This window comes from Pelophylax lessonae, assembly GCF_965119305.1.
Source record: "Pelophylax lessonae genome assembly, chromosome: 3".
Taxonomy (NCBI): domain Eukaryota; kingdom Metazoa; phylum Chordata; class Amphibia; order Anura; family Ranidae; genus Pelophylax; species Pelophylax lessonae.
In genome coordinates, this window is record NC_138770.1 from 167,828,410 (window position 1) to 167,845,146 (window position 16,737).

The 16,737-nt window shown below is 39.1% G+C and overlaps 1 protein-coding gene across 1 annotated transcript; it reads left to right on the plus strand.

Moving 5' to 3' along the window:
• Positions 1-5,160: 5,160 nt before the first annotated feature.
• Positions 5,161-14,631, plus strand: LOC309550425 (C-C motif chemokine 5-like; the record flags this gene model as incomplete). The annotated part of the gene is made up of 4 exons (XM_082250807.1): positions 5,161-5,302; positions 6,863-6,968; positions 11,726-11,800; positions 14,592-14,631. Exons 1-4 carry the CDS (start codon positions 5,227-5,229, stop codon positions 14,629-14,631), a joined length of 297 nt encoding a protein of 98 aa, XP_082106933.1. The 5' UTR covers positions 5,161-5,226.
• Between the last annotated feature and the right edge of the window lie 2,106 nt (positions 14,632-16,737).

Below are 16,737 nucleotides of genomic sequence, written 5' to 3' on the forward strand. Positions count from 1 at the left end.
ATATACAATAAAACTCATATAGCTCAAATTATTGTGATTCCTAGAGCTATTTATTATTTATGGAGATGGGTTTGGATTAATTCTAATATCGTGCTATATTATAAATATATCGATAATTAAATAGTTTATTAACGGGGGTAAATACCATAATTTTAAAATAACTTTATTAAAAATTATTTATATTAATTGATATAAAAATTAATATAAAAACATACATTTTGTTAAAATCAAGAAAGGGAGAGAAAATAAAAAATAAAAACTATTATTATTTTAAAGAGGGGTTCTACAGAGCTGGAGGGGATTTTTTGGTCTTATATATTTTTATTAAAATTAACACAAATAATATATATATTAAATATAATTCTCAAGCTAGTTATAATATTTTGATGGAGCATTATTTAAAATATATAACATATAAAATAAATCAAATATTAAAAATTATTATTAAAAATTGTTAAAAAATATTAAGGGAGGTAAAAAATTAATATCAATAATTTTACATAATTAGTCTACCAATCAGATAAAAAGCAGTTCACATCTACATCCACATTTAACCCTTTGGGCTGGAGTGTTTCCAACCGGTGGATCCATTGTGTTTCGTTTTGTGACACTGCTTGCTTTAAGTTGCCACCCCTCCAATGGGGTTCAATTTTATCAATTGCACAAAAGGATAATAAGGTGGGATTACTTTGGTGGACCAATTTAAAATGGTGGGAAAGGCTGTGGTTTTTAAACCCTTTTCTAATGTTTGAGACATGTTCCCTAAGTCTTATCCTCAGCTCTCTGGTGGTTCTACCCACATACTGTAGCCCGCAAGGGCATGAGAGGAGGTATGTCACATGCGTGGATGCACAAGTGATGAATTTTTTTATTTGATATGTTTTACCGTTAAAAGCAGATTTAAAGGTAGTATGTTTTCTTTTCCTGAATTTGGAGGTCCTGCATATCATACATCTGCCACAGCTGAAAAAACCATCCTGATCCCAAAATGTCCCTATTTTTGTGGGTGGAATGTGGTCAAATCTGCTTTTAACGGTAAAACATATCAAATAAAAAAATTCATCACTTGTGCATCCACGCATGTGACATACCTCCTCTCATGCCCTTGCGGGCTACAGTATGTGGGTAGAACCACCAGAGAGCTGAGGATAAGACTTAGGGAACATGTCTCAAACATTAGAAAAGGGTTTAAAAACCACAGCCTTTCCCACCATTTTAAATTGGTCCACCAAAGTAATCCCACCTTTTTATCCTTTTGTGCAATTGATAAAATTGAACCCCATTGGAGGGGTGGCAACTTAAAGCAAGCAGTGTCACAAAACGAAACACAATGGATCCACCGGTTGGAAACACTCCAGCCCAAAGGGTTAAATGTGGATGTAGATGTGAACTGCTTTTTATCTGATTGGTAGACTAATTATGTAAAATTATTGATATTAATTTTTTACCTCCCTTAATATTTTTTAACAATTTTTAATAATAATTTTTAATATTTGATTTATTTTATATGTTATATATTTTAAATAATGCTCCATCAAAATATTATAACTAGCTTGAGAATTATATTTAATATATATATTATTTGTGTTAATTTTAATAAAAATATATAAGACCAAAAAATCCCCTCCAGCTCTGTAGAACCCCTCTTTAAAATAATAATAGTTTTTATTTTTTATTTTCTCTCCCTTTCTTGATTTTAACAAAATGTATGTTTTTATATTAATTTTTATATCAATTAATATAAATAATTTTTAATAAAGTTATTTTAAAATTATGGTATTTACCCCCGTTAATAAACTATTTAATTATCGATATATTTATAATATAGCACGATATTAGAATTAATCCAAACCCATCTCCATAAATAATAAATAGCTCTAGGAATCACAATAATTTGAGCTATATGAGTTTTATTGTATATTAAAGGAATATTCATTGCGAGTGTATAATAGGATGTTATATTTGTAAACAGGAAGTTACGCCCGGATGTAGAAACGTCCATATATTTTCTAAAAGTCATGAAATAAGCTTATTTTCAATTCTGGTTTAGGTGATTAATATCGCTAGACCAACAATAGACATGTTACATATGTTAGATATGAATTTTAAGACCTGTTAAGTTACGTTCCCTAAACAAATCCGGATATGATGTAGGAGAGGTTATAGTATAAAGAGCCTCTGTCAACAGGAAGTGATGTCCTTTGAAGACGCTGTGTGTGACGGCGAAACGCGTTGACGCACTTCCGGTTGCGGACGTAACGTCATTTCCGGTCGGGAACTTCCTGTATGTGGAACGCACGCCAAGAGCGGCGCCACTTGCTTTGTATGCTATATGCCATTTTTTATTCTTTGATCTTGTAAGTATTCAATCGTATTTTGGGGAATAAAATTATACCTACGTACTTCACGATGTATGGCCCTCTTTTCTTTTAATGGTGGTATCGGGAACGATTTCCATACGGAGGACACATCGGAGGAATTCCATATCTGATCCTGGGCAAATGTGCAATAAAACCAAGGGCTTTTATACTATCTAATTCCGGTGAGTGGGGAACCAAGAGGGCACCTTCACCTCACAAGCACCTTTATTTACTTGGCACTTTGGCACCTTTTTGGATCATCAATAAGGACTTTATTCCACCATTTTTGCACTTTAAATCTCACATTTGAATGTTTATATTTTAGTTTAAATATGCACTTTAAATATTTCTATAGAAACTTATGCACTTTAATGTGATTAATATATTTTATTATTACATATTGTATTCACATGATATAGATTGGTTTCAATTTAAATAATTTGTAATTTTTTATATTATTTGTTGCTAGCGCTGCATTAATTTGGTTTTATTGGTTTCAAAGGTAGCCTTGTAGTTCCATAACAATAGAGTATACTGCATCCTGAACTGACACGTTTCGAGAGCTATATGCTCGCTTCTTCAGAGATAAATGCATTCAAGGTATATCTACAAGGAAACAGTTTGTTGGAGTAAACAGTAAGAGTTAAAAGAATTTAGGTAGAAAAGGATTCAATGAGGTGATGGGGACTCAAAGGAGTACTGAATACTCACAGGTCGATGAGACTCCAATGGAAAAATTGACTTCTGTGTGGTGGTGGTAAACTGTATCTGACCCAGGAGCTGAAGGGTCCCGGTTGGATGCAAACCAGAAAGGGGGGTCCATGGTAGGTGGGTGATGAGTATGCAGTGGAGAAATGCACCTTCCAAACCTGTCATATATATGAGTAAAGTAGTAAGGGTGTAGTATAATGCTACCAAATGTCATGAAAATAACGGGGTAGGTATTGGGTAGGAAGGGCTGGTGTTGGGTGGTGAAGGTAAAAGATATGTAGATATACCTTGAATGCATTTATCTCTGAAGAAACGGGCATATAGCTCTCAAAATGCGTCAGTCTGGATGCAGTATACTCTATTGTTATGGAACTACAATATGTTATTAAGGCTACCTTTGAAACCAAGTTGTACTACCAAGATGTATACCCATATGTGATGTACCATTGTTTATGATGTATATTGTTTTCATTTTAGCTACTGAGCTATGTCATGTGCTACTGAGTACATGATAATATTTTTTACTTTTACAACATGTTTACAGTGCAATAAAGAACCAAATATTGTTTTATCTACCCATTCTTGTATTGTTTTCCAGCCACTAGCACTTACCTCATTTAAAGTCCAGCGGGCCAATCTCCTTTGCTTCTACATGAATATTGAGATGGAGGTGTGCTTTGGTGAGAACCAGCCCATTCCCCTTTGTTGTTATTGGGGAATGATAAACTTGGATAGGGATAGGGAGCAGGGGATACCTCGGAACTGTAGATTTTGAACTTGAACAAATTGAGGACTACCAATTTCCTGGCTGCACTTGTCTGGCTCTTGACAAATGTCTTGTACACCATCAGCTGCACCTGTACAACACCCGACAGTATCACACCTCTGCTTGGCTGAACTCCCCCACTTCAGGCTGTACTTCTCCCACCAACTGTCTCTGTGCTGCCTGTGATCCGTCTTCTTTCCAAAGACTAAAGCACAATACAGTCATTCTAGCAGCACTGGGGTCTTGTACTTACTCAGCCACAGCATCATCAGTTGACTCCTGACAATATTCACCAGGCTCTTTCCCCATGAGGGAGATAAAGACTTACTCAGCATCTGGACAACTTAGACTCTCTCCAACAGCTTCCTTCCCAGCTCTCCTTCCGTGAGCTCTCTCCTGACCCCATGGAGTCCTGAGATGCTCTGTAAATGGGCCCTCCAGCTAAGCCAAGCTGAAGCCTCGCCATCTTAAGGCTGACCTCTGCCCTGGAAGGCAATGCCCCACAACAGGAATCTGCTCTAGGATGGACCCTGGTCCGCTGCCTTACACTAGCATGCTGCAATCTCCCCTTGCTCCTCAGGATCAGAATATTTCTGGGATCTTTTCCCACCTTCTGGTCACATCTCCCCAGAGATTGGTGGAAGTTTCATGAATATTCAGACTGCAGTCTCTGCTCTCTCTACCACTATGTTCCAGAATACAGGGGGAGTAGCAGAGCACCAGCCTGTAAAAATCTGAGCAGCCGTGACTAACCAACCCATGCTCCACAGTGGAGCCAACATGTATTTATCACACAGCTTTTCCTAAACCCAAGAGAGTGCTACACACGCCATTTGTGTCTATTACCTGCACCATTTCTGGATGCAGGGAACTCCAACTATGCAGATTTGCACTTAGACAGGTGGTACTGGTAGTGCCAGAAGCCTCACTATAACATGAAAAAGTTGCTTATTGATTTAATTCTCAAGTATCTACCATTTATTAGAATTTCAGTTTTGGAAGTCTTATTTCAAAGCGTTTAACAGGTTTTCGTATTACCTGCACCAATCAAGATATTCCATGTTATTATCAGAACTAGACTAAGGTGTCAGAAGCTAACACAGACCTATTGCTCTTTCCATCATGTCACTAAAGGCAATACACAGCGTTTATTTGTTTTGCCCTAGCGTTTGACCACAGAATTGGATGTTTGGAAAGTAGTACTTTCCAAGCCATTGTTCGTGCAACGCTATTAATTTATTTGCTATTTGCTGTGACTGTGGCCACAATGTGGAAAGCAATGGAGGAAGTCTATGTTAAAGTGTGGGAGGAGTCTCTGTATGATCTAAGAAGTATATAACTACTAATATCTGTGGTTTACACAAACCAAAGAAGAAAAGTGTCTGCATTATGTCTCGTGCCAGATCTTTTTTTTGTGTTGTGTGTATCTTGTTGCTAGGAATCCAGTCCCTGACCCATGCTGCAGGTGAGATTTTATTCACAGAATACATTTAAACATGTTTTGTTACATTGTTAGAATGAATAAATGATTGATCTGTAATCAGGATTGATGACTGTAACTGTAATGCCAATTTAGAGCAGTTGACCAAGAAATGTTCTTTGCTGCAGTTACTCTTAGTAAGATAGATAAAAGACGTAAAAAGAAAACCTTGGTCTTAGCAGCATTTACAACTATGAACCATTCTGGTGCTGGTGCCGAGGAATTAGTCACCTGGTATAGGCTAAAAATATCCGAATTATTCACCCAAGCCCTGTCAGCAAAGACCAATGGGTTGGTTTACTAAAGTCAAATAGTCTGTTTACTTTCTAAGGGAATGTTCACTTTGCATAATTAAAGTTCCCTTAGCTTAGTGAATGAGGTAAAGTTCTGCTGATTTCCATCATCCAATCCTGTGCACGAAAAAATAACATTTTTTTTTAAATTTTTCTTGCATGTGAATAGGTATTCTTAGCACTCAGAATTATCACCACATTCACTAAGTGAAGGGAAAAATTCCCTTACAAAGTGAACAGTCTATTTGCCTTTAGTAAATCAACTCCCTTTTGACTGTTTCCAAGGCACTGTTCATATTACTGGCACGGATGGGTCTAAGCTTCAAACAAAGGACAAAGGCATATTTTCTACATTAGTCTATTGCTTTTCTTGCAATCATTAACAGGGATGATTACGTTAGGGGAGTTTATCTGGGTGTATTAGTCCATTGTAAGGAAGATAAAAAATAAAACAAATCTAAAATTTAGGATGGATGCATTATCAAGTTAAAGTGGAATGCATGATGTGTACCACTGCAATCAATAAAACTTGGCAAGTGAAACATGTACCTTACTTATAATTATCAAATTATAGTAGAACTGATTTGATTTTAGTCAGCACAGCTGTGTGGTGCTTCAAGCGGAGTTTTGGCCACAAAAAAAAATTTTCAATGAAAATACCCCCGGGACAGTCAGGGCTAGTACATTCCACAATGGATAGCCTCTGTACTGTCCCGGTTCGCACTTACCTTTTAGAAGAAATACTTACCTTGAAAATTTCTTCTCCAGCGCTGCCATCTTGGATGTGGGCAGCTGAAGCCAGCGCGTCCTCTTCTGCGTCCTCTTCTGCGTCCTCTTCCGTGTCCTCTTCTCCCAGAATGCGCCTGCACCGGCCCCGCTCGTCACTTTCGGTGCGCGCGCGTCATCCCTCCACAGCTTCTGGGCATGCCCAGAAGCTGTTTAGCAGGGAATGAGGCGCCGCACCGGAAGTGACGACGCAGGCCGCGGCCGCAGAGGGAGGAAGTGGAAGAAAGGTGAGTATATTTTTCTTCAATAACAAGGTAAGTAAAAAAAAGAAAAAATCGTAATTATCCATTTCTTTTTCAGGTGACTAGAAGCAAGCAGATGGCCCAAAATCGACTATGTCGATTTTGTGGCCGGAACTCCGCTTTCAGGATTGTCCCAACATAAAGTTTGAAAATTTTGAATTACTAGTACATGGCAATCAGCAAAAGCAATCATGGGCTTCTACCTATCTCTCTCTTATCTCTAGTGGTTGACTGCTGCTATGCCTACACCAAGAAGCCATTGCCACGGAAAGTTGTTAAAGAATACATGATCCAGAACTCACATGAGGTGTGCGACATTGATGCTGTCGTGTAAGTCCTTTGTTTATTTATCATGTAAACTGTTCATTTGTTATGTTCTGAAAAATATATATATAATTCAAAAGATAAGGCAACACTCATGGGGCTTGGAATGTGAACACTCTCCAATAAGGTTTATTTCAATGTTCCAATGAGGCACAAGCTTGTCTTCCTCAGGACATGTGCCCCGTTGAAACATGAAACGTAACCCCTTTGCGCCGAGAGGATGCAAATATTCGTCCTCGTACCGGGGTGATGCCTGCAGTTAGAGACACCACCCCAGTACCGTTGTTTAAAGCCAACGATCGGCTTTCCTGTAATGACAACTGATGCGGCTAAGCAGCCGCTCGGCTGTTATTGCAAGGAGCAGGAGGGGATGTCCCCTCCCTCCCACCGCCTTCCGCGGCCCGCCGGGGTCTCCCGTCCTACCATGAACCCCGATCGACCAGCCAGCACGTCCACCAGCTGGCCGAAGACCCGAACAAAGCCGAATTTGGCTTTGATCGGGTCTCTGATGTAAAAACCCAGAAGCGATCTCATGACATCACTTCCGGGTACTGGAGAATAAAAGGCGCCAGATTTAAAAAAAAAATGACTGCATTCAAAACAGCCAAACTTGGAGTTTTGAATGCTTTTAGGTGCAAAGGAGGGATTTGGGGTCGTTTAGAGTACCTGTCACTGCTTATTACTGTCACAAGGGATGTTTACATTCCTTGTGACAGCAATAAAAGTGATCAAAATTATTTTTTTTTAAATGGATAGTGTAAAAATAGAAAAAAAAAAAAATTAATTGATTGATTGAATGATTAATTGATGTGATTGCGTGCAGAAGCGAACGCATTCGCAAAGCGCATCCGCATATGTAAATGGTGTTCAAACCGCACATGTGAGGTATCGCTGCAATCATTAGTGTGAAAGCAATAATTCTTGCACAAGACCCCCTGTGTAATTCTAAACAGGCAATCGGTAAATTTTTTTAAAGCGTCACCTATGGAGATTTTTTAAGTACCAAAGTTTGTCACCATTCCACGAGTGTGCGCCATTTTTAAAGCATGACATGTCAGGTATCTGTTTACTTGGCGTAACATCATCTTTCACATTATACAAAAAAATTGGGTTAACTTTACTATTATGTTTTTTTTTTAATTCACGAAAATATATTTCTTCCCAAAAAATTGCATTGGAAAGACTGCTGCGCAAATACTGTGTGACATAAAATATTGCAACGATCACCATTTATTTCTCTAGCGTCTCTGCTAAAAAAAATATATTTAATGTTTGGGGTTTCTAAGTAATTTTTTAGCAAAAAATACTGATTTTAATTTGTAAGCAACATATGCCAGAAAAAGACTTAGGGCTCTTTTACACGGCCGCTCCACTTGTCCGCAAATCATCCTATTTTTTTGCGGATGATTTGCGGACATAATGTAAGTCAATAGCACTGAGGATGTCAGCGGAATACCATCCGCTGACATCCGATTTTCTTCCTTTCAGTTCTGTTCCGTTTTTTGGAACGGAACAGAACCCTATTTTTTCATCCGTTCAAAAAACGGAAAGGAAGGAAAATCGGATGTCAGCGGTGTCATCCGCTGACATCCGCAATGCTAATAGACTTACATTAGGTCCGCATATCATCCGCAAACGGATGGGATGATATGCGGGCATACGGAGCGGATGACACAAATGTCATCCGCTCCGTGAAAAAAAAAAGTCCCGCAGCGGAGAAGAAATGCGGAGCGGCCGTGTGAAAGAAGCCCTAGGCTCCAAGGGGTTAAAATTGAACCCTACCACTGAGTGTTCATCTTTTAGGCCTCATGCACACTGGATGTTTTTACGGTTGCTAATTTTGGCTTCAGAAGTTTTTTTCTGCAGCCAATAAACTCCTCAACATGTTATCCTATGTGTCCATGCACACATAGGCTGTTATCAGCAGTTTTCGGCAGGGGCGTTTTCTGGCTGCAAAAAAATACCCAGAATTAGTGGGTTTTGAGAGGAGTTTAAAACTGTAAAAACTCTCTAACTTCTCTAAAAAACGCTGAAAAACGCAGCTATTCGGAATTTATCAGCTTTTTTGAGCCATTAGCTTTTGTGGGAGTATAATTTAGTTAAAAAACAGTACAGCTAAAAAAAAAAACATCATTCTACAGCTACAGCTTTCTACAGCTAACGCTACTGGCTTTTTTTTATAACGTCCAGTGTGCATAAGGCCTCAGGCCCCTTGAGTATTGCCGTATCTTATGGATTATATGTTTCTCAAGCTTTGCTGAGCATCAGGGCCCAGTTTCTCTTGGACATGTTTGCTGTGGCAAGTACTAGATTTTAAATAAATAAATATATATATATATATATACACATATATATATATATATATATATATATATATATATATATATATATATATATATATATACACTATGTTGTCAAAAGTATTGGGACACCTGCCTTTACATGCACATGAACTTTAATGGCATCCAAGTCTTAGTCTGTAGGGTTCAATATTGAGTTGGCCCGCCCTTTGCATCCAAGGCGTCCACAAGGTTTAGGAATGTGGGAAGGTTTGATCATTCTTCCAGAAGCGCAAGGCACTGATGTTGGCCGAGAAGGCCTGGCTCGCACACACTCTACACTCTAATTCATCCGAAGGGTGTTCTATTTAGGTTGAGGTCAGGACTCTGTGCAGGCCAGTAAAGTTCCTTCACCCTGAACTCACTCATCCATGGCTTTATGGACGTTCCTTTGTGCACTGGTCCAACTCATTTGGTGGAGGGGGGATTTTGTTGTGGGTTTGTTTTTCAGGGTTTGGGCTTGGCCCCTTAGTTCCAGTGAAGGGAACTCTTAAGACGTCAGCGTACCAAGACATTTTGGACAATTTCATGCTTCCAACTTTGTGGGAACATTTTGGGGATGGCCCCTTCCTCTTCCAACATGATTGCGCACCAGTGACAAGGTCCAGAAAAGGCATTGACAAGCCAGTTTGGGGTAGAGGAACTTGACTGGCCAGCACAGAGTCCTAACCCTAGCCCGATAGAACACCTTTGGGAAGAATTAGAGAGGAGACGGCAAGCCAGGCCTTCTCATCTACATCAGTGCCTGACCTCACAAATGCGCTTCTGAAAGAATGGTCAAACATTTCCATAGGCACACTCCTAAACCTTATGGACAGCCTTCCCAGAATAGTTGAAATTGTTATAGCTGCAAAGGGTGGGCCAACTCAATATTGAACCCTACGGACTAAGACTGGGATGCTGTTTAAGTTCATGTGCGTGTAAATATATATATATATATATATATATATATACACAATATGGTGTATATATATATATATATATATATATATTTACCATCAAGTAAAAAATAATACAAAATTTATTTATATTTCACATAATCATGTTTACCAGGCTAATCCTAATTGCTATGTTCAAAAAAGCTTGCCTGTTCTGCATAACATCATATAGGCTTTCAGTTAGAGAAGAAATGTTTGAAAAGAACCTGCTTATGTTGTGCCTTTGAGCATTTGATGAAAGTAGTGAATGTGACTTTCATCAAATGGTTATGGGGCATTTTTCTCAAGTAGTGAGTACGAGTTTCACCAAATATTCACTAGTAATGAATCAATCACATTCAATTTAACTGACAGATATGCCTTGCAAACCTAATTCATATTGGGAAGTTAGTGTTCTACTATAACAAAAAAACAACAGTATGGCCTTAATGCAGCCATACTGCAGGTTTAAATAAATACTGCACATAAAGCAGAGTAAGCTGTTTTATAAAGTGATTGTAAAGTCTAGTGGTTTTAAAAAAAAGAATAAACATGTTATACTTACCTGCTCTATGCAGTGGTTTTGCACAGAGCAGCCTCGGGTCCCTCTTCTGTGCTCCTGGCCCCTCCCTCCTGTTGAGTGCCCCCACAGCAAGCAGCTTGCTATGGGAGCACCCCGAGCCGAGCTGCAGCTCCGTGTGTCTATTCAGACACAGAGCTTCAATTTGGTCCTGCCCTCTCTCTCCTGATTGGCCAACTGACTTTGATTGACAGCAGCGGCAACTAATGGTGCTGCTGCTGTGTCTCAGCCAATCAGGAGGGAGAGTCCCGGAAGGCAGAGGGACTCGTGGACATCACTTGATAATTAGGGGGCTCAGGTAAGTATTAGAGGGTGCTGGGACAGCTGCTAGACACAGAAGGTTCATGCATATAATGCATTAGGATAAAAAACCTTCTGCCCTTACAACTCCTTTAAAGTGATTGTAAAGTCTTGTTAAAAAAATAAAAATAACAAACATGTTATACTTACCTGCTCGGTGCTGTTGGTTTTACACAGCATGCCCAGATCCTCCTCTTCTCTGGTCTGTCTTCTGTGCTCCTGGCCCCTCCTTCCTGTTGAGTGCCCCCAGAGCAAACAGCTTGCTATGGGGGCACCTGAGCCGAAGCACAGCTCCATGTGTCCATTCAGACACAAAGCTACGACCCGACCCACCCCCTCTCTCCCAAATGGCTGACTGACTTTGATTGACAGCAGCAGGAGCCATTCTGTCTCAGCCAATGAGGAGGGGAGTCCCAGGCAGCTGTGAAAATCCTGCAACATCGCCGGATAAAGATGGGCTCAGGTAAGTATTAGGGGTCTGAGGGGGGCTGCTGCACACAGAAGGGTTTTTTCATCTTAATGCATAGAATGCGTTAAGAAAAAAAAACCTTCTGCCTTTACAATCCCTTTAATGAGTTCTTCTGTTAATTCTAGATATTTAATTAAACATATCCATTTTTTTTGTAGATTAATCACAACAAAATTCAGAGTGTGTGCAAATCCTAGAGAACCATGGGTCAACAAACTTGTGGCAGCACTTAAGTAAGTAGATGTTATAAAAGATATTTCTGAGCAACCATATACATGATATACATTAAGATACTACTCATTAAGCACACCAAGGCTTCCACTGACAGGCCAGTGCCATGGACATTAGTCAATTAGATATCAGACCATCTTCAAATACAATTATTCTAAAAGATATGCACAGCCCTGTAATTAAATACTGTGACAAATATCAAACCTCTCTTAAAGTGCCATGTGCATAATCAAAACAACTTTTGTGCAAACATAATTTTAAAGCGCTCAAAAGGTATAGTTACATATAAAGTGCTATACCACAAACACATATGCAAACAACACGTGCAAAAAAAGTCCACTGTTATACTGTGCCTTCTACAATCATTAAAAAAGTCTTCAACCAAGTATCCACATTCAAATCTATCTTTACTTTTCGTTATCACATTAACATTATCAACACTTGCAAACATCACCCAGAGAGGTCACTCAACGATGGAATATGACCTCTTATATTAAAATAAGTAGGGAAAACATGCTTGTTTTCACAGAACCAATTTTCCCTGAATTCTCCAAACTTTGCATGAAATCTGCTTGTGAAACCCTCGGTGGCCTTAAGTTTGTACCTCAATTGCTCATTTTGGCAATGACAAATAACCATCTGCAACAACAGGTCATCCACCAGTCCGCAAATGCATTGCTACATTTACTAGGGCCTGTCTAAATTGGGGGTCAGGAAGGTGCTTCCATTTCCCATGAACACTGTGAGCCATGGAAATATAAAAAAACTGCCTACCATTTTATTGTGGTGCCACTACTACAGCTATTATCTTAAAATCAAGGCTTAGTGCCCAATATATCAGTAATGCTGCCTGCAGAGCAATAATGTAAAGACAAAACATTAGGGGTAAGGATTGCTATAGATAAAAAAAAATTGACTTGACTCCAGCTTTTACTGAAAACTTCATAAAAGAAAAAAATATATACACAGAAAACAGAAGACTCCATGAAACTAATAATAAATGTATTACTTTAGACCAGCAGTCTCCAAACTGCAGCCCTTTGCTTGCCTTTATCCGGCCCTTGGGGCACTATTCCTTCTATTGGTACCAACAATGGGGCACAATTCCTTCCATTGATACCAACAATGGGGCACAATCCCTCCCACTGACAACAAACAAGGGGCATTGTTTACTCCCACTGAACACCAGGACATTTTCTACTTCCACTGGTTCTAGACCACCACCCCCTCCCGAAATCTGAAGGACAGTAAACTGGCTCTTTGTTTGGAAAGTTTGGAGACCCCTGCTTTAGACCCTTAGATTTAGGGCAAGATCACCGCAGAATGCAGTGTGAGATAGGCACCATCCATGTGCGTTTTCCACACTGTGGGTGAACGTGCTTCCCTTGTGATCTGCATGTGGAAGGTAATATATTGCTAACGGCACTCCAAACACAGAAAGGCAAACATAGTGGGTTTTTAGGCAGCAAACTACACACTACCGTAGTAACATGTGGTTTGGTGCGTTTTTTTTTTTTCCTAAAAGTAGTGCAAAAACTACTTTTTCCATGATCCAGTGCATTTTTCAGCCCATTCAAATGAATAGGCTGTCTGTTGCCATATGGAGTTTAGGCGTAATCTCCCTTACCGTGTTGTGATGATGAGGAGATTGTGTATAAATCTCCATTGTAGAGATTGTAAATATTTATGTAAATATATACATGTATGAGATATTGAGTTTTGGATTTTACATTTAGTTGAGAGATGATTGTCACTTATATGAAGTTGTGTGACTTCCAGTTGGCACTCAGTTCAAGGAACCTGTTTAACCAGTCCATTTAAAATGCAGGCCTGAGCTACCAGGGGGCAACTGCTATTTACATATAAACACATACTGATAGTATTATCCTGTGATTACATCTTTGAAAGCTAGACTTTCTGGGGCCACAGGTTTCAAGGACACATCTTGCATATCTTAAGTAGCCATTTCAGAGCTACTCCACAGTGAGGAGTAAACGCACCCCCCCCCCCCCCCCACACACACAGAGAGGAGTGGTTAGAAAGAGGCTTTTCAACCTATATACAAATAAATAATTGCTGTGTTAAAGTTTTCATTCAGTCATAGAACTCTCATTATTAACCCAAATATTGTCTGAGATAAATTAACTCTCATATATTGTTAGGGTAACACTGTCAAAACACACCAAACAGAAACACAGGAATTACTCAGGGTTCAAACCTGCAGGTTCCATTTGTGTGCCTGGTGTTAACCGGTCCTTAGAGTAGACTGTGCATTAAAGTGGCAGCTCAAAATAAAACATTGTGCAATCATGGGGTCTCTCTCTCTCTCTCTCCCTCCCCTATATATGTATATATATATATATATATAAAACAGTACAAACATGTTATATATATATATATATATATATATATATATATATATATATATATATATACATATATATATATATATATATATATATATATATATCACAAAATAGAACCTCCTGTCTGAGCCTTTAGTAGAATATTAAAACAATGACATCTTAGAGAATTTTATTACGGGTTTACATTTTTTACCAATATTATGAAACACACCTTTGTGGAAAGGGTTCTTCTTTCACAGTTCAGCCAATTACATTTTGTCTTCAATTTTTTAATGCAGAACACTTTTTGAGGTCTAGTATTATACATTTGTCTTGACATTCTTTTGCATTTTATTCAATAAACTGTTCGTATTTAGTATACCAAATAGAACATGTAGCCATTATGTCTGGCTGTTAAACTAATAATATATGTATCTCTTTGTTGTAGGCGGAAAAAGACCATAGCACAACAGCCACCAAAAAAATAATAGTAATGTTTTTTCCAACAATGTTTAATAAATTGAAACATTTTTTTTTTGTCTACAATAAGCTACAGGCTTCTACTTTTTTGTATTGTGCCTAAATTGTATCATTGCATGTAAGAGCATTTATGTTTTATAACTGTTTTTTTTTTTTTTTTTTTTGTTATGCTTCACATTTTTTCATTAGATTATTTTATAAAAAAAAAAAAAACAATGTTTATTTGCTAAATTCTGCAAATGTAATAAAGGCTAAACATATAGAAAACCAAGTTCTGTACTTTGTATTTACTATTTTATTCATATTCACAAAAGCATTTCTCTTCTTTTCTACAAAGGACCTATCAGTAAATTTACAAATTAACCACTTCCATATCATAGCTGTATATGTATATTGCCTTGTAAGAGAGTGGTTATACCAGGATCACGGCTGCAGCCATGACCCTGGTATAATTTTTTTATAGCCGCCAACCAGATTTCCAGTAAAAGTGATCCGAGCAGCTATACGACCAGCCAGATCACTTTTACAGTGCTTGGAAGGAACCCCCCCACGCTGCCATCTGCTGCCATTCCCAGGCTCTCCCATTCCAATGGGGAGCCTGGGACATTTGCAAGCAGTCGGGTCAGCCATGCACAGAGTTTTCCCTTCACATTAGAGCCTCCTCTTCACAACTGATTCCCATCCTCCATCGCAGTAGAGTCCTCCATTACATCAGAGTATCCCTTCCCATTACAGTCTATGCATTACACCAGCATCCCCCTTACATCAGAGCACCCCCTTTGCACCAGAGTTCCTCCATTACATGAGACTCCCTCTTTACAACAGAATCCCTCTAATACATCAGAGTTCCCCCTTCACATTAGAATCTCCCTATCGCATGAAGGTCCCCTGTTTGCACCAGAGTTGCCTTATCACACCATTGCTCCCTCTTCACATCAGAGTCAACCCCCATCACATCAGAGTCCCTCCATTACAGCAGGTTCCCGCTTCACATTAGAGCCCTTTTTATCACACCAGAGTTTGACCGTTACATCAGATTCTCCTCGTTCACATTAGAGTCCCTCTTCACATTCGATTTCCTCTTCACATTAGAATCCCCCATCACATTAGAGTCCCTCTTTACATTAGAGTCCCCAGGTCCCCCTTCACATCTTCACTGTGGCTGCAGCGTTATGGCAGAGGGAGGGATGTGGAATGAAGCCGGACTTCCACCCAATTCTGAATGCCTGACCTGGATCAGTTTCTATGATACAGGCAGGCCAGCAGCAGGCACCATAGCAACCGACTAAGTAGGGGGGTCCTGGTCAGCCCCCCTGCACCATGGAGATGATATTTACAGTGCAATAGATAGGGACAGGGCACTGTGCAGTCATGCCGACTCGGCATCGCCCATCTCAGCAATCCACTGGATCCAGGCCCACACTGCAAAAAGTACCAATACCTGGTTTAATAATCATGGTATCACTGTGCTTGATTGGCCTGCAAACTCGCCCGACCTAAACCCCATAGAGAATCTGTGAGGTATTGTCAAGAGAAAGATGAGAACATCAGACCCAACAATACAGATGAGCTAAAGGCCACTATCAAGGAAACCTGGGCTTCCGTAACACCTCAGCAGTGCCACAGGCTGATCGCTTCCATGCCACCCCACATTGATGCAGTAAATAATGCAAAGGATCCCCGAACAAGTACTGGGTGCTTACTTTACTGTACTAGCTGTAAGCCATAATCATCAAAATTAAAAGAAATAAATGCTTGAAATATATCACTCTGTGTGTAACGCATCTATATAAAATATATGAGTTGTACTTTTTGATTTGAATTACTGAAATAAATTAACTTTTTGATGATATTCCAATTGTATGAGATGCACCTGTATACCGGATGTTTTGGTAGCTTTGATAGTAGTAATTTATATTGATTTGCACGATGCCCCATACCATTATAAAAAAAAAAATTAAAAACTGGAATGCCTCTAATCGTTTTCAACATAGGGGTGATATCACTCATTCAGTGGTACACACTTAAATCTTATAGAATGCCTATGGAAGACAGGCACAAGGAGGGCCCTTCTTGTGATCCATGCAATTGTACACACAGATAATACAAATATG